Here is an 18,712-nt window from a genome sequence, read left to right as displayed (position 1 = left end):
ATCAGTTCCAGTGTTATGTGTTCTTTTGAAAATAAAGTGTATCTAAATATGGCAGGAAATTGCATGCATTATTAGTCATTTCCATTAAGTCAGTGTCAAAAGGTTTTGAAACAATATTATCGTTTATCGCAATAATTTTTTAGACAAATAATCGGTCAGCAAAATTTGTTATCGTGACAGGCCTAACCCCAAGATACGGCGTAGTATTTATTGCGACTCCTTAAGCCGTCTCTGTGTTTCCTCATATCCGCTCCTCCCTCGTCTCCCGGCTGATCCCCATTTGGAGACGCTACTGCTGCTTTCATGGTCCCGGCTACCCACGGCTGCCTCCTCGCATCAGCATTGTCCCAACATCCTACGTTTGTAGTCTGCATCCGCGTAGATCCGATGCATGTATAAACGCACACACGTGTTCTAATACGCTTGACAGGCTGACTCAGAGCTGTTACGTCACATTCTTAAAATAGCAGAGCCACAGGGTGGGGTGACAGGCATGGGGCAGCGACACTTGCTTTGTGTGCATATGTGTGTGTGTGTGTGTGTGTGTGTGTGCGTGCGTGCGTGTGTTTTTGTGCGTGTGTAAGGAAAGGGTAAGGACTTCCTCTCTGGCCCAGCATGTACAATAGCTTCTGAAGAGGTCAGGGTTGTGAGTGGAGAGATACATAATGATGCTGTTTGGAGTCCAGGAGGAAGGAGGGAGAGAGGAGGAGAGATATTCAGGCTAGAGGCAATATTTGTTCTGTGTTCAGTTGCACTTTAACCCAGATTTATGGATGCATACATGTACTGTTGACAGAAACACAAAGGCTCTCCTGCTTTGTCTTCATCTCATGGCGTTGTTTTTGCACTCTTGTCTCCAATGTATGCAATTACAAGGGCCTTTTACTTTTTAGAGTGTGCGAATGTACAAATACTGTTACTTTCAGTTCTGTGTAAAACTCAGCTCGTGTGAAAGCTTTAGTGTCACTAGAGATGGGTTTATTATATTTGAAGCAACCCTCTTGGGTATCTTGAGTCTGGGAGTGAAATATAGCTTTATGACTTGCAGTATCATGCCTGAAGGATTATAGGATGACCAAAATCCTTTGGAAAGGTTTGCAAGCATTACTCTTGTGGTTTTGTAATGAGCTTCTGTGGTCACACAGTCCAGAATTACAAAAAAAGAAAAGAAAAGAAAAGTTTGTTGCAATAGATTTTCACTCCCCTTTGCATATAGCTGGTTGTGAGAGGTGCTCTGAGAAATCTGAGAAATCGGTCTCTGATTTTTCAGTTTGGTCAACTAGCCAATCAACAATAAACATCAGTGAACACAACTGTTTAAGTTTAAAAAGTTTAAAACTCAATCCCTATATTAAGGAAAATACTTGAGACCGTTTTTGGTACAATGGAAACAATTTTGGAAGGTACAAGGTTCTATCTAGTCAAGATCAAAATCTATGATTAAGACTGCAGTTATGAGAAAATTGTGGACTTGGTTTGAAAATTTGAAGTAGGAATGCAGTCAATTAATTGACTTATAATTCAGTGTTAATTGATAGTTTATTAGATTAAAATAGGCTACGAACATTCGCTTAGACCTTCTTTTAGTGTTGTAGTTTGGACACCACCCAGCAGAGGGCAACCCCGGTCATCCTTAAGCAGAGCCAGTTAATAGAGAGACAAAGATGGCGGGGGCGTACCAGAACAGGAAAGGGAAAAAGTCCAAACAGAGTCCGGTGTGGGATGCAAAATGCTCTTTATGTGGTTCGGTTTTGAAGTGTAAACACTCGATTAGTTCCTTAAATTTAGTTTCAACTTAATAGCGCTCATTCAACTGAGCCGCATGACGAAGCAACATCAACTTCTCATCGAAAAATGAGTGTGAATGCGAGGATGGTGTGATGACAGAAATGGAAAGGATAACAGAAAAATTATAACACGATCCACAAAGACATGATGCCAATAAGCCAATAATCCATTTGATTTCGTTCCTGTTTTATTATGTTTTATAAATATGGTTAAGGTTAATAATGTGAGAAAACAACAATTTTTGTTTATTCAGTCAGTATTTAATACAGCAAACACAAAATAATGTTTTGTATTTTATTGAACTTATCATGTAAGCTTTAGAACTTTCTATTATGAAAAGATCGGCCCACTTGATGCAAGAGTAAAAATGCCTGCTTATCAATTAATCGTTATAGAAGATCAATAAGATCAATCAGCTTTAGTTTAACTCCTTAATCGATAACTTGCATCCCTAATTTGAACATATCTAAACACCGATTATTTGGAAATTTCATTGTCTTGGGGAACATTTAACCCAAATAAGATTTCTGAAATAATCATATTTTTACCACTTATTGCCTCCCTAATGGATACTAGTTTGTGAACCTGAAAGAAAAAAAACTGAAAATGATGGCATCAGTGCATCTGAGCGAGAGCATAGAATGACTAATAGACCGAGCCCCAGTCATTCTGCATTAACACATCAACAAAACAGTCTAATATTTCACAATCTAGTTTTGTCTTACTGCCACTCTGATGTCAGACTTATGGTATTAAGTTTTCTAGGAAATACACCTGAGTCTGCTGTTTGGCAATGCAATACAGATTAACTGGTTATTGCTAAAGACAGTTGTAATTGTCAAGTCTGTTTCTTTTTTATAAATTTTTAGAGCAATAGTAAATCCGTTTATAAAGGCTGTTTCCTCCAATAATCTAAAAACATAAGTAATTGATTGCTCTCAATTACTTATGTTTTCAATTTTTCAATTCTGCTTTTACAAACCTTCAATTTCTTGAAGCGAAATCTGACCTGCCAAAACATTCACACCAGTCCTGTGTAGTCCGCTTCGATCGGACTCCAGTCCGTTTGCCTGGAAAGTTTGGGGAGTTGTGAACCCACAATTGAAAAAAAAATTGAGGGAGGGGGAAACACTAAGTCTAGCGCTAACTGGTCTTTAACCTAAGACAAAGAGAAATGCTGCAGCTGCTAAAAACTGACAAAACTCCATTTTTGTTTACATTTCATGAAGAAGGAAGTTGATATTAGTTTTGTTTTGCTGTCATTTCTTTCAGTAGTTCCTGGTGAAGCGCCACCACAGGCGGAGAGGGAAACGCTTTTTTCAATTAGTTTGGTTCGTTTGACGCAATGCGCTGTGAACGCAAACCACAGCAGCTGAAAATGTTACAAATGTTGTTAATTGTGGTCCTCAATTGTAAGGAGTCTACCGGACAATCAGGTGGGAAAACTGGCCTCAAAAGTCTGTTGACTGGTGCATCACTTCGTTCACTTTTCTCAAGAAACTTTAGAGGTTCATCAATTTCTAAATGTAATAAATTAGAGGTCAAGTGAAGGAGCAATCAATATAATGTTATGAATATAAAAATGAGTGTTCGTCACTAATAGAAAAGGTTGTTGCAGTCAGACTGAGCCTCTTTCCATCTCTTTCTGCAGTACTTGGGGCATGTGGAAGTGGAGGAATCGAGAGGCATGCACATCTGCGAAGACGCGGTGAAGCGGCTTAAGACGGTAGGTATTACAACACGACCTCTCTGTACCTCCAGGAATGTGGCTACTAAACACCAGATATTCCACCTTCTCTCTTCTACTCTCCTCAAACTATTTCACCTTTTATGGCAGCTCTCTCTCTCTCTCTCTCTCTCTCTCTCTCTCTCACCTATCAGCGTGTTTGTTCTTCCATTGTCTTATCTTACTTAGCTTTTTCCCCTATTCTTAAGAGGTTGAATCAGGTTCTCCACCCTTGCCGGCCGGCCGGCCCTTAAGCACTCCTCCTCCTCCCCTCGTCCTCTCGATACACTCGGTCTCAGCCGGAGCAGCGAGGTCGGCGTGTACTTCCTGCTCCCGTAGGATCCGGCAGAGTTGCGCAAAAAAAAGGGAACAAATTCCAGAGAGGAGGGGGAAGAGGGAAGCAATTTCTTTCGCATGTCGTCAGTTGTTTGCCAGAGCTCCACCCAGGTCGTAAACTCCCAGCCGGAGGATGAGGCCGATTCTCTGAAGTCAGGGCCAAACCTGAGTCGGCAGGTTTGGCGGAGCTCTCCGTCTCCCGTCTGCACCATCGGGTCCCACCTAGACGCATTAACGGATTGCGTCTGAGTTTAAGCGCCGGCTGGGAAAAATTGTTCGCTGCATGTGCCGTCAAAGTTTTGGTTCTAGATTGAGCTCACTTCAGATAATGTATACCTGTCATCCAGTTTGCTCTCCATCAGTACAGACTTCATTTACCCTGCAGCTGCATGAAGAGCCTTTGAGTCCTACTGCATTTTCTACTCAAACTGCTGAAGGCTTACTTGATCCTTGACTCATTTGCTAGGGTAATTACGCTGAAGACCTTGTTATTCAGCAAACTGTCAAACGCCAAACATTCTTAGTCTATTCAAATTAAATACATGCTAGTTAAACATGCATGTAAAAGCGACCTTTATTAATAGTTAAGCTCCATTCTCCTTAAACTAAAGTTCTCCCTTTTAGTCGGCGCCTCAAACTCGACATCAGTGGCGTCACTAGATCTATTTTAGGGGGGCTAAAGCCCCTTAAATATTCCAAAGCCTTGCTAAATAATTTGATGAGTTTTTTTGTTGTTATTGTTGTTTTCTTTTCTTTTTGTTTTTACAAATAATACAGATAATGTGAGCATTTAGTGAGTTTCCATAATCACATTAAAATATCAGTTTTAACTCAAATATGAGGCTGAATATTCCGTAAAATGTTCTCAACCCCCACTACATAACTTGGTGGTTTTTATTATTTACAAAAAAAAAGCAACATAATGTCACCAGAATATGAGTTTAAATAATGACATAGAATATAATTGTAACTCAAATATGATCATAAGTCTGTGAGTTACAATAGTCGGGGCGATCGGTGGAGCACCACAGGAAAACTATAATTATCTTTGCTTGGAAGCTATTTTATTACATTGACTAATTGTTTGCAGTCTTTTTCTTTTTTTTAGAAGAAGAAGAGGTTTCTTTTACCCTTAACAGTATTTATGGAACAGCAACTTCTCCATTTTCATTGCTGTGTGACATATTTTCTCCTTGCCCACTATGTTTGCTCACATCCTGTGCATCTCCTCGGTGCTGGTCATTGGTACAAATAAACACACTACTAAGAGCTGCAGAATTTCTCTTTTGCTTTTTCTTTTTTTATTACAAGACTAATTTATAGCTCACCAACTTTTTTGGGCATTCCTCCAAACATGGAAGTGCACCATATATTGTCAATTTTTCCCTATAAAAGTTCCATTTATATAATAATATTTCAAAGAAAAAAGCTCTAAATTAGATTCATTTTATTATAAGTTTACAATGACCAGTCATTAATTACAACCATGCCTAAAATTATCCATACATACCTCCAACAAATGTAGGTTTACAGTAGTCATTTGATTTTACCAGCATGTTATTGCTGACAGGAAGTACTATTAATGTTTAGGAATGAACCTGCGAAACTCCAGACTTGAATCTGATGAGCCTGTTTGTTCGCTCATCAAAATTATAATGGATCAGTTTTATTTATTTATTTTTTTTTTTTATTTTTATTCCTTTTGTGGTCAGATCTGAGTAGATGCTTAAAGTTAAGCATAAACCCAAAAAAACGGAGTTGTGTTTTTACCCAGCACGATTACAGAAAGAAAATTTGTAAGAGTTAAAGCGGGTCATTTTGCTCTTAACCTCACAAAGATATTTTTAAATCTCTCTCAGACGGGTCATCCTCACTCCGTCGGCATTGTTAAAGCCCGGCTGTCAGACCAAGGCCAGCCTTGAACAAATACAATTAGTAAAGCCTTCTTCGTCTTCACTAAGTCTTTAATAAACCAACTGTTGCCAGGCGACAAACACTCGCTCCGTTTCCTCTGAATAAGCATTAACGTCAGACAGGAAGCTGGTTTCTAAACCTGTGGGTGAACCGTGCTCGGTCCTAAACTTGCAGCTCGAAGCAGGCCAAGGCGAAGCAGCAAGATCAGCTTCATTCTGGCAGCTTCACCGCTTCCAGTGAGGAAGAACAGCAGCGGTGAACCGAAGCACGCATGAATAAGTAGAAGGCGAAGCTGGAGCGGATGTGCCCGAACACTGAACCGAGCTGGAAGGAGTCGGCCGGGGAGCTGTCAGCTCGGCGGTGTCGTCAGCAGCCTTCAGGAGCGTAATAAGGAGTTTTCTCACAGCTCTGTGATCCGTGACTCAGAGGGAAGGAGGAGGAGGAGGAGGAGGAGGAGGTTGTGATGGCTGCACTGCGGCACCATCAACCTCCAAGCTGCCCTCTTGTGCTGTCATTATGACATCACTTCCTTTTGTTTGCCGACTGGGGCTGTGAGTTTTATCAGAGTTACTCAGCTCACAGTGACATGGATTTTGTTTGTCTTCCTTTTTGTCTGTGTGTGCTGCTGGGTGTACACCTTGAAGAAGCTGACATAGCGAAAGTCTTTCTATTCACTCAGTCGGTAAATCGAGGTCTGGGCGCTTTCACTGAAAAGTTGGTTTGTAAGGCTGAAAAGATGTCCGCCATTTCTGAATTGAACGTTAAATTTGAAGAGGAGTGAAAACCGAGTCCTCGTCTGCTTCGATGTTAAAACATGTCCTGTGGTCAGGAACACTCTGTCTTGTATGTTTGTTTTCTACTGCTTAAGGAAAATGTTGTAAAGCATAAAATGGTTTCACAAAGATCTTGCACAACAGGTGTGCAGCGGTTCTGCGTGTCCTGACAGTTTGCGACTCTTTAAATGGGAGAATTTCTCCTACTCAGCATTAGACCCCATCTGGGACAATAACCTTCCATAAAACCTCGCAAACATTCAAAACTGCAAAGCAGCAATTATTTCTACTGCTGCCAACAAAATAAGTGTTAAATATTGTCTTAGGATATTAAATATCGTCTTAGGATATGAAGTTATTAAAACACAAAATGTTGTCAATTGGGAATTGTGTCACAGCAAGTGTGTGGATATATTGGCGCATTATTTGTTGCAGAATGTAATTCACGGGAGCCTAAGTCTGCATTTTGCCATGTACACATGCAAATGGAATTAGAGTTTTCTCAAATCTTCACTTTGATCAGAGGTTTTATAAATAACTGTTTTTTTGTGTGGATGAAAGACCAAAACGCATAAAATGCATATGTTTTCCCAGATGTGGACTAGGCCTGACATCAGTGGGGTTTTTTTGTTGGCTCTAGTGGCCTTCATTTGAAAGTAGTTTGACAGGAAAGAGGGGGGGAGACATGCGGCAAATGTCGCCAGGCCGGGAATCGAACCTGCGACCACCGGCATGAGGACTAAGGCCTTAATACATGGGTTGTGCTTCAGCCCTGCGCCACCACATCAGTTTTTAATTACTCTGCTTCTGTAGCCAACCCTCTGTGTGCCTGTCAGAGTTACCTACTGTAGTTTGACATTGGTGTTAGGCTGCTCTGTTTAAACGTTATGGTGATTCATATCACTGATGTGTATTGGATGGATTTCTCTTTCTTGTAGACTATTAAAAAGTGTAGCCAGCTGATCAACAGTGTGTAGCCGCAGGTGTGGGAGGGGCCACACTGCCTTACTCTCTGCAAACAGTTGCATAACAGATCTTTACTGTTTTGAAACCGTAGCTTTCTAAAACTTTGTGTCACTTTATCTGTAAACGGCCCTCACCTGCTCACCAGGTGGTTTTGTACATTGACATCTACAAAGTGGCTTTCCTGTCTGGGTCATCTCATTTTTTCAGGAATTGTTGACTTCATTTTGACCTTTTTAAAAGTCTCTTATCTCTTCCGCTTGGAAATGTTTTTGCTTATTATGAATTAATGAATGCTGAATGACCTTTTTCCGTGTGTTATACTTTCTGTCCTTTTCAAGCAGGTTTAAATTGCAGAGAATTGCCTCCAGATCCAACTTCCTCCCTTTCTCGAGTTGTAGCTTTCTCTTTAATCTAGACTCCGTTCCTCCTAACCGTATCCTACTAATACAATCACTGCTCGTCTTTGCGGCTCCCACAGAAACACCACATGCATTAACAAAGAGCTCGACTCGTAACCAAATGAACGTCCATTTCTGGTTGACATGTTTAATCATGCGTTAACATGAGCCGCCTGCGCCGCGGCCATGTAACAGGAGCCGAACGGCACTCCTTTCCAGAGTTTATGGGACGGAGAACAACTCACAGCAAGCGTGTGAACGCAGAGGAGGGATTAAGACCTGGTCTGGTCTGGTTGGGGTGTTTTTTTTTTTTTTTTTTCTTGCTTAAAGTGGTTGCTGCAGCTTGAACCCGAACCGCCTGACTCAGCGAACAGTCACAGACTTGATCCAGAGGTCAGTCTTCCGTCTGCAGCAGTCTGTTTCTGTCTCCTGAGCAACCGCGAACAGATTGGATCTCCGTCTGAACATCAGACGAGAAAGAATAAAATGGGACTTGAGGTTATCCTTTCCTGAAAGACTAAGAGGTAGAGATGGACGAAGACATGGGCTGCTGACAGGAATATGTTGTTTTTCCAGCTTGATGAGCTCTGACCAGAATCATTTGATAATGTTTGTTTTTATTTTTATCTGTGTTGTAAGATCTTTGGCTTAAATACGGTTTTAGAATCGTTTAGATTTGTGGGGAACCTCAAGACCCCATTGATGATGATTCATAACCCCCATTGGGGTCTTTACCCTAACTTTGGAAACCAGAACTTTAGGGAACACATACATTTCTGTGTATATTTAGTAAAGCTAAATGTACCAAATTTCTAATGTAATATGCTACGTTAAGTTTAAAATGCGCATTCTGTAACTATATTCTTTTTAAAATAATGAGTCTTTTCAGTGTGGAAGCTGTATCTACATTATAGTTAGCACTTTGAGTAAGACATTTAAAAATAAAATCAGATGAGCACAAAAATGTATGAAGCAATTTAACTGTAAACTGTATTTATGTGACATGTCGGCGGGTTATTCAGACTAGAAGACTTTCAGCAGATAATTACGGCAAATAGCTCCGTTTGATCCTGTTTAGTGTCTATCTGTTAAAAATTCAGCCTTCTGGAAATCACAGTGATGTGGCAGGCTCTACATCCTCAAGGGAACGTACAGAGAAAGCTGTTTTTGTAATTCTAACAACATCAATTAGGGGTACATAGATTGCAGATTTTTGACCGATCACCGACATTTAAAAACCTTGACCCGTTTTGACCGATACCAGTTATTTTTCTTTTTCTCTGGTTAAGTTGCTAAATGTTGCAGCCAAGTGTCTAAGTTGGCAAGAGTGGGGCACCTATCGGTTTCACATGTGTCAGCTGGTCGCCGATCTCACAAAATGAGGGAAATTGGGGCAGATTTATTGGTCTGTTAATTTTTCGTTGAACCCCAACGTCAGCTATGCTAACCGTTATTATAAGAAGGCTAAAGACAGTTTAAAATGTAGGTTGTCTTTGTTTTCAGAATAGTAAACCTGTGTTTTAAAGCAACCGCTCTCACCCAAGGAGTACGTCTTCTCTCATACTAAATACACATAAATATGGAAATATTTTTATCGCTGTTGTTACATTTGAGTTCTTAAGTGATGATATGCTCTAAAAAAACCACCAGCAGGATATGGGTTTTCTGTACTAAGTGGTGTCACTTCCTGCTGTCAGAAGGGTTCTGCGGTGAGCATTAACTCTTTTCGGGATTTTCCTTCATGGTTCTACTATTCTACTAACTCCAACAAAGGGTCCCCCTTTCCCCCCCCCCCCCCCTCCATCCATAACTTTGAAGTGAATTCATGTGGCGCTAACTGAATAAAAGCATCACTCACCTCACTCATAACCCCAGCTTCAACTTCACCAAACCAAACAAGCTTCCAATCAAACCCCATCCTGTTGGTTCTAGTCAATTCTTAGACAACTTAGGTAACATTTTCATGCCTTGTTCTCCCCCCGACCCCGTCTCCTCCAACCCTCTCACCCACCCTCCACTCTTTTTTTTTTTTTTTTGCCACATCCACTTCCAGGACAGGAAATTCTTCAAAGGATTCTTTGTGAAAGTAAGTTATTGCTTTGTGACTCTGAGTGTTTTTTTTTCTCCTTTCCTTCTCACTGGCTTTATCATTTTCACGCACTTCACTCTTTGATCACACCTGATGGCTGGAAGAAGCACATGGACACATGGGGGAGATGAGGGGTGGTTAGTGAGTCTGGACAAACACAACGATGCATGCGTCTGAGCAGGTGGGGTGGTTTAGGCTGGGGTGGGGCATCTTTAAGTCACCCATGTGTTTGTGTTTTTTTGTATTAACAGGCGTGCCTTCTCTTCCTTCAGCCCTACTTCTATGAAGCAGCAATGGAACAGCGGATATTTCCCTTTTCATTGTTGCTATTCTAACCAATGGGGTCGTCACTACCTGCTGCATCAATCCACAGAATCTCACACCAACCCTTCTTGATCAAATTTATCTCCTCCTGCGTGGCACAGATCTTTTTTACTAGTTGCTATCTCTTTTATTCACAGGTGTGCACTGTTTGTGTGTGTGTGTGTGTGTGTGTTTGTCCTAATATTTTTCATGAATAGGTGCAGAGGAATGTTACAAAAAAAAAAAAGTAATCCTGTGGGATGTCGGAGAAGCTCTTGTTTTATAACCCATTGCTTTGTGTGTGTGTGTGTTTGCAGGCTGGGAAGAAGGCAGTGCGAGCTGTGTTGTGGGTGTCGGCTGATGGTCTTCGTGTTGTTGATGACAAAACAAAGGTAAGCCAATAGAAAACCTTGTAGGAGAAGCCTGGAGAGGAAACTCTACACTTAAATCCAGTCACAAATCTCTGCCAAGGCTTTAACCAATGTTCTGTTAACCAATGTTCTTCTTCCATATAATGAAGAATCTGTAAACATTTGAGAACGTTGATATACAAACCCTCCAAAGACCCTGTAGCTGTAATTGCTGTGGAACATTTTTCTGGATTTTACTGAATACAAATCCACATTTTTGAAAAGATTTTGCAAAATGCTTAAAGGCCATATATCATTTCACTTAAATCTAGTCTGAAATTCATTTATGTAAAATTAAGGCCTTAAATTGTATTAAAATCATTTTAAAAAGTTGTAGTTGGGCTTAAATACGTTGATCGTAGGGATTAAATTTTGTTGAGGCGATTTAATTTCTTATATTCGATGTAGTTTTTTTTTTCTCATGGGACGTTTTCTGTCTGGCTGAAGTTTGAGACATATTCATAACATTCTGTGACTGGAGGCGGTTGAGGTTACGGGTAACTAGCTGCTAATATACCCTTGATGGCTAGCTAGCTAGCATTTTTTACATCTGTCATGGGTACGTGCAAGTTTATTGTCAATTTATTATTTTTTGTACATTTCTGTCAAGATACAGGTGTTAAATTTCATTCATATTGGTCTTAAAAAGTATTAAATTTGATTTGGTGAAACTTTCAAAAAACCCTATTAATTGTATCCATCTGTGTTTTGGTTTGTCATGTAAAACTTTGGTAAAATATAGGAATGTCTGACATTTAAATGCTGTGATGAAGTTAAATATTTTTTAAGTTGGTCATCTTATATAGAGTCATTACTCAATCTGGATCAGTAGGTTACAGAACCAGATTTTAGACTAGTCTAGTCAGCTTAGTTGGTCTTATGTAATGTTTACATTTTCTGAAAACGCTGAATTTTGTGTTTTCCTTACCTGTAAGTTATAATCACCAAAACTGCAAGAGTTAAAGTCTTGAAATATATAACTCAATGTGTAATGAAAATGTATTTTATGACTTTCGCCTTTTTCCTAATATTCACATTTGTTTGAGGTGTAAACAAAATTTCCTTGTAAGTGGTAAAGTAGCAAAATGTGAAAACATTCTAGGTGCATGTTTAAGCTCTAAATATTGAATATACTGACCTTATATATTAATTATAATAAAAAAATCTACAGTAATCTACAGCTCAGATGACCTCCAAAATGCCCTTTTTTGTCATTATGTGCCCTATGCACCTTTATGTGGAACTAATGACTTGTTCATATGGAATCAAATGAGAAGTCATACTGACATCTGCTGGAAATATCTGGTAATGACATAAAAAAAAAATTCTCAGTTTTTGGGGTCAGCTGTCCGAGTTGGATATAAAACTATATATTTGACGGAAAAATGTGACTGAAAGAATAAAAAGATAAAAATAAACTATATGCAATTTATAAAAAATGCTTTATAGAGTTACAGTAAATCAGAATTATTTTTGAATTTTGTTTTGGACTCAGAAATCGTTTCCTGTAGTTGATGAGAAAACACTGATTCAAAGACCAAAAATGAATAAAACTGAGCTCACGTTTTAATATTGTTCCGTTTCCCAGCTCTCGGCTTTGACAATGCTAACGATAGAAACTGCTTTCCGCAGGACCTGATTCTGGATCAGACGATAGAGAAGGTTTCATTCTGCGCTCCTGACAGGAACTTTGAGAGGGCGTTCTCTTACATCTGCAGGGACGGCACCACGCGACGCTGGATCTGCCACTGTTTCATGGCCATTAAAGACTCAGTAAGAACTAGCTCAGTCACCGCCGACGCTGTGCTCACGGTGCTTTATAGGAAGACCTGCTCAAACCTCTTCTCTGGAGGACGAGTTTGAGCTGTGGCCTTCAGAAATAAAAGCCGCGTGTTTTTGGCTTTTTGTGGCGCTGCGGTGAGAATCTTCATCCTTTGTGTCGTCCCTGTCAGGGAGAGCGACTCAGCCACGCTGTGGGCTGCGCGTTTGCCGCTTGTCTGGAGCGAAAACAGAAGCGGGAGAAGGAGTGTGGCGTCACAGCAACCTTTGATGCCAACAGAACCACTTTTACTCGGGAAGGCTCATTTCGTGTTACCACAGCAACGGAGGCTGCAGAGAGGGAAGAAGTCATGAGACAATTGCAGGATGCTAAGAAAGGTGCGTACTTTAATGGATGCAGAACTTATGAATATCTAAGTAGTTGATGTGAGAGCTGTGTTTGTAGTTTTTACAGTATCTTTCTGTCTTTTTCTTTCTATTCCTTTCTCTTTTTATTTCATTCTGTCGCTATGCCACTACTTTTTTCTGTCTTTCATTTTATCTTTTTGTCTCTTCTTTTTTCCTCTTCCTTTGTTGTCTTTCTTTTTATTTTCTTATCCATCTTTTCTCTCCTGCTTTTGTTGCTTCCCACCTCAGCAGGGATTGAGCAGATATAGAAAATAGATGGATTCATAAAGTTGTTTTCAGTAGCAGTCTCTTGAAACCAATAACTTGCCAGAAACTTGCCTCCTAGCTGTACCACATGTAAACCTCTCAGCTCTTCAGTGGGTTATTACCTCATTGTCTCCTTCTCTTTACCAGCAGAGACAGAGTTGAATGTTGTCGGGAATTCTGCCAACAACGTGACAAACTCCTCGGTGCTCCAGTCAGGAAGCTCCCCGTCCCCCTCGTCCTCTCCGCCTCTCTCCGTAGCGGCTCTGGGGCCTCAGGTGATACCCCGCAGACACGCGCCAGCCGAGGCCCTCGCCCGCCAGGGCTCCTTCAGGGGCTTTCCGGCCCTCAGCCAGAAGACGTCCCCCTTCAAGCGACAGCTATCGCTGCGCATGAACGAGCTGCCCTCCACCATGCAGCGCAAATCTGACTTCCCTATTAAAAACACAGGTGATGATTTAAAGCATGTTACTGAAAAACCTTCAGAAAGAAATCTGAGTATTATAAAGTCTGTGCATTGTTTCCCTCTAGTGTTGGGTAAATTGATTTGCTATGGAGCAAAGATACTTTAAAACCTTCGAAAGTCCTGACATGGCTGGAATACACTGGCTGCTTAGTGGCTGGGAATTTAATTTGTAGCGTAAGACTTCTGGTTTCTCTGAGGTTTTAGTAGCAGCTCTTCAAAATGGGAAAGACATAAAAACATTCCCTTGAAGTAAGGCAGCTATGGGTCAGACTGCGTCAGGAGAATTCCTGCAACAAGCTACTGAAATATGGGCATTTGACCTTAACCACAGTGAGGGCAATAATTAAATTTCATCTTTACCATCATGCACGCAGTGGGGGAAATGTTAGTTAAGTAAAAAATTGAGGTCACCAAGTCTCCATAACAACTATTAGATGTCATTTACAGGGAGGCATGAAGAAAAGGTAGAAAACGGCATTTTCTTTTTTCTTTTTTTTTTTTTTTAAGAAAAGGGAAACATTTTCTTAAAAAAATGTCAAAATTCATTGCACAACATTAAACCCTTTGATGGATTGTTTTTATATTTAAGAAAGGAAAACAAAAACAGTATTTTCCAGTTTTCCATAAGCAGATATCTCCTTAAAAATCAACAATCTGTAACAAAAGCACAATTCACATCTAGACAAATGTGATCCTCTTGAGTACTGGGCTGAATTCTGTGCATGTATTTGAACTCTGCATCCTCGTCCCTGCAGTCCCTGAGGTGGAAGGAGAAAACGACAGCATCAGTTCGCTGTGCACTCAGATCGCCACGGCGTTCAGCGGGCCCCCTGAGGACCCGTTCTCTTCTGCTCCGATGCCCAAACCGACATCCTCTCCTCAGTCCCCCGTGGCGCCAGGTAAAACCTGTTCCTATCTGCTCTGTGACACACACTCTGGCCACTCACTCCCTTTTCAGTGCGATTTGTTCAAATTATTAGTCCGATATAGTCATTTTGTTCTGATATCAGATCATAAACAAATTTAATTTGTTCCTCACTTTTAAACTCTATTTTGCATCTACCTTTATATTTTAACGCCTGCCTCTCTGTTTGTTCGCTGTGAAGTTTCTAACACTTGTGTTAAAGAAGCAATTAACACCTCAAGCTTACCTATTAACAGCATGGTAGCTTTGCACGTCTAAGGAAGGATCGCCTCCATCCTTCAGAGCTTGCATCAGCTTTTGTCTCTTATTGGCTTTAGTCAATGGCACCATGCCTGCCTTCTCCATTGCTGCCACTGCCGCTCCTGCCGCCTCCAACCCCGCCGTCCTGCACCCCGCTCTGCCTACGAGAGAGACTAACCCCTGGGCCGCAAACCCGGCGGGGCCCACCGCTCCAGCCCTCCCAGGTAAGCAGCTCTGCAGGGAAGTCTTGAGATTTCTGTTCACTCTGAGAGTGAAGTCCTCGTCTATCCTGGATGTTTCATCACCCTTGGTTTGTAAAAAAATAATTTATTTTAAAAAAAGAGTCCTGTTTCTTAGTTTCACAAAAAGGTTTTTAACACTCCCTTAACATGGCGAACCATCTCATTCACCGGCTGGTCTGTGCCTTACCAGAGGCATGAAACTTGGAAAAATGTCGAAATCCATAAAGTTTATTTTTATAGCACATTTCAGCAACTGGGCAGTTTAAAGTGCTTTACATCATGAAAACACAAAATCATCATAAACACGTCTTGCAGTCAACAACTGTGAAAACCAGTAACAGGCGTTACATTTTGTCAAGTCCAAACCTCCAACTGGGAGGTCTGGCTGTCAGCCTGGAATGACCGCCTGGATCGGAGGGATGGAACGCTCCCGTCCTCTGGTGGTGGTGGAAGACTATAAAAAAACATTTTGTTTTTTTCTTTTTTGCCAAATTTTAAACATTTGCTCAATATTCTCATGACAGTTGGATGGAATCACAGCGACTGAATAGGATTGTTATGTAGAGCATCAGCTTAAACACCAACATTAGGATATTTAGTGAGAAAAGAAGCTTCTGCGCTAAAATCATTTCAAGCATCTTGCACTTCTTGAACTCTTTTGCATTTTCCTCAAACATAAATAGATTTGGGGGATTATAGGTAAACCGCATGGATAATTGTGAAATGGCTGGAAAATTGTGCATGGTTTTGAAAAAATTTAAAAATTATTTTAGAAAATGTGGCGTTCATCTGTATTCAGAGCCCTTTAATTTGATACCCGTAAATAAATTCCAGTGCAACCAATTGTCTTTTTCTTTCTCTGGAGTTTTACAGCGGCATGGTGAATTATTATTGCCACCAACTGGTAAGAAGTTTGGATCAAAACCAGCTATATTGTTCTCTATCAGCTCAGTTACTTAAAAATAACATCCAAGTGCCTTCAGAATATGTTCATAGAAGACTGAGTTCGGGTCAGATAAAACCAGAGCCAAACTTTTCATGGTCTTTATGGAAAGCACTTTATTTGATGGAAACCTAACATGTAAATATGGATTAAGGCAAATGATGAGCAGGAGTTTTTAAAGAGACAGAGGTCCAATTTCATGGTGTTAAATTCCAAAGTTAAATTTGTTTTAAGTCATATTTGATATATAAAGCATTTTTATAACAACTGAAGGAAACATTGTTAACTTGAGTGTACATTATATTGCCTCTTTAAATAAAATACGTTATCCAGTGACAAAATTTGGAAAATTTTGTTCTAATGCTCTAATGCAGGGCATTGTTGATGTTGTTAGCATCATCTTTGTGTCTTAATAATGACAGATTGATTTTTTTTTTGTGTGTTTTTCTTTCTTTCATCAGGGGGAGACTGGACATCAGCGACGCCAGCAATAGTAGCTCCTCCCACCGCCTCTCCGGCCATGTCTGCCCACAAACGCACGCCATCAGAAGCCGACCGCTGGTTGGAAGAAGTCACTAAATCAGTCCGTGTGCCGCAGTCTAAACCAATGGCAGCGGGAGGCACGCCTCCCCCACAGCCATTCGCTGCCCCGGTGCATATCCCCATGGCTCCAGTCCCCGTCGTCCCCACAGTTCCTTTTATGCCTTCCCTGACCCCTCCTGTCCCCATGGTGCCCCCCCGCCAACCCGCTTTCCAACCCCCAGCGCCGGCCTCCTACCCAGTGTCCAACGGTCTGCCGTTCCCCCAGCCCAGTGTTCCCGTGTTTGGCATAACTCCCTCACAGATGGTGGCCAACGTGTTCGGCTCTGCCACCCAGCCGCAGCCGTTTCTCATCCCGGCTGTCGCCACCATGCCACAGACTGGTGACGCTCAGGCCATCAATAACGTCTCCCCGTACATCAAAGCCCCGGCGCCCACTGAGGTCCACATCCAGCCCCCGAACGGCAGGGCCGCCTTCAATGGCGCAGACGGCTGGGCGGCCTCGTCCTCCCAGTATGGCCAGCCTGCACCGGCACAGCAAGAAGACGCGTTCGAAGCCCAGTGGGCGGCGCTAGAGAACCGCCCGCACCAGCGCACCACCCCGTCCCCCACAAACCCGTTCTCCACCGAGCTGCACAAGACTTTTGAGATCCAGCTGTGATCGCAGTGCCATCAGAAAGCACCAGGTAGCTGGGGGCGGACTCGACAGAGTCGCCCCGCCCCTTCCTGCTGGCGTTCTATTGGACACCCTCTGCAGGGGTAGTCGGGGAGAAAAAGCAAAACGAACCCCATGCAGCGTCAAGGGAAAAAAAAAAAAAAAGTAAAACAAAACAGGTTGTTGTGAAGACATTCACGGCTCCTCAGGCATTTCCTTTGTATTGTCTGTATTGTTTTGTTTGTGGTTGTGGAGCTCAAGGTTATCATTACCCTGTGGAGCGCAACTCTCTTCTGCCAGCTACCTTCGCTCACCGAGGCCCTCTGTTGGCGGGCGAGGGACGCAGCACTGAGAGAACTCAACTTCCAGATGAGAAGTCCTCCATAAAAGCCACCCAATCAGAAGGCGAGAGCCAGACAATGCCAAAATCTTTATTTTTATGCATCAAGTATATTTGAAATAGCTTTGGAATCTAACAGAAGAGTTGTAAGTAATCTTGCCAAAGGCACGGGATAGTTACAATGTTCATGTACACAAGAAAAGATCATGTATATTATACATAAATATATATATATATATATATATCTCTAAAGAATCTATACTGTACACAGAGCTCACAGCAGTGCAAATTTTTAATGTGATGTAAAGAGATTTTTTTGTGAAGGGATAGCTGCTTTTTTGAGTGTACTTTTTTTTTTTTTCCTAATTTTTAACAAAAAATCTTGATGCTGTTTGTTGCATCGCCTAACTGAATGGGGGGAAAAAACCCAATATCTCACCGTGAAATAGAGTATCTTTGCAGCAACAATCAGCTTGAACTCGGCCATGGTGGTGGTGCCTGTATGGTCTCTTACTTGTCCTTAATTTTTAACGATTTAGGACAAATTAGTATTTTTTTTTGTAGCACCAATCTTGTTTTATATTATTATTATTATTTAACAATCTGGTTTTACCTCCTCCTCCTGGGGGATTTTTTTTTAAATGTCGTTGATTTTTATGTTTTTTCTGCACATGCACTAAACCAGATCATTTGTGAGCTTGATTAATATGGGCTGGTCAATCATGGTGCTGCAGTAGCTGATCCGACCTGGTTTCCATTAGCATACTGTTAGCTCTGATGGGCTGCAGAACCCCCACTGGGAGGAAAAGAATTTTTTTTTTTCCATCCGCTCTATTTGATTTTCTCTCTCTCTCTCTCTCTCTCTTTTTTTTTTTTAATCAAACCTGCGAATATGATCAATTCTCTGATCTACTTTTCCATTTTGTAAGTATTTCATTTCTTTATTCCAGCTCTTTGGAAGGAAAAACTGAAGCTAATGGGGTTGAATAAATTTATGGTGATAGAAGAAAAAGCAGTCTGTGTTCCTGATTTATTCATATTCAGTGCCGTGTTAATAGTATTTCTGCAAATTATTATTTTTTTTCTTTTACATTTTGCTACATGATCAACAGAGTAGAGACACAGGATACAATTTTTTTTTTTTTTTTTTTTTTTTTTTTAAAAAAAAAAAAGTTTAAAAAGGGGGAAATTTTTTGGTGCTTTTTATTTTCCCCTTTTTTTTTTTTTT

At 41.0% G+C, this 18,712-nt stretch overlaps 1 protein-coding gene across 8 annotated transcripts in view; it reads left to right on the top strand.

Moving 5' to 3' along the window:
* Nucleotides 1-18,490, top strand: part of numb (NUMB endocytic adaptor protein) — a 70,197-nt gene extending 51,707 nt beyond the window's left edge. For 3 of the 8 annotated variants that reach the window (XM_015039787.1, XM_015039788.1, XM_015039786.1), the window contains 9 exons: nt 3,440-3,514; nt 9,955-9,987; nt 10,611-10,685; nt 12,336-12,476; nt 12,656-12,860; nt 13,284-13,583; nt 14,355-14,498; nt 14,842-14,988; nt 16,411-18,490. In XM_015039787.1, the coding sequence (XP_014895273.1) occupies nt 3,440-3,514; nt 9,955-9,987; nt 10,611-10,685; nt 12,336-12,476; nt 12,656-12,860; nt 13,284-13,583; nt 14,355-14,498; nt 14,842-14,988; nt 16,411-17,150 (1,860 nt within the window). In that variant the 3' untranslated portion in view covers nt 17,151-18,490. The remainder of the gene's footprint in view (nt 1-3,439; nt 3,515-9,954; nt 9,988-10,610; nt 10,686-12,335; nt 12,477-12,655; nt 12,861-13,283; nt 13,584-14,354; nt 14,499-14,841; nt 14,989-16,410) is intronic. The other 5 variants (XM_015039791.1, XM_015039790.1, XM_015039789.1 and 2 more) reach the window with 4 other exon arrangements.
* The last annotated feature ends 222 nt before the right edge of the window (nt 18,491-18,712 follow it).

This window comes from Poecilia latipinna, unplaced genomic scaffold (genome assembly GCF_001443285.1).
Source record: "Poecilia latipinna isolate Pla-1442-1.1 unplaced genomic scaffold, P_latipinna-1.0 Scaffold484, whole genome shotgun sequence".
Lineage (NCBI taxonomy): Eukaryota > Metazoa > Chordata > Actinopteri > Cyprinodontiformes > Poeciliidae > Poecilia > Poecilia latipinna.
Note: the sequence above shows the minus strand (reverse complement) of the source record. Positions and strands in the feature narration are given on the sequence as shown.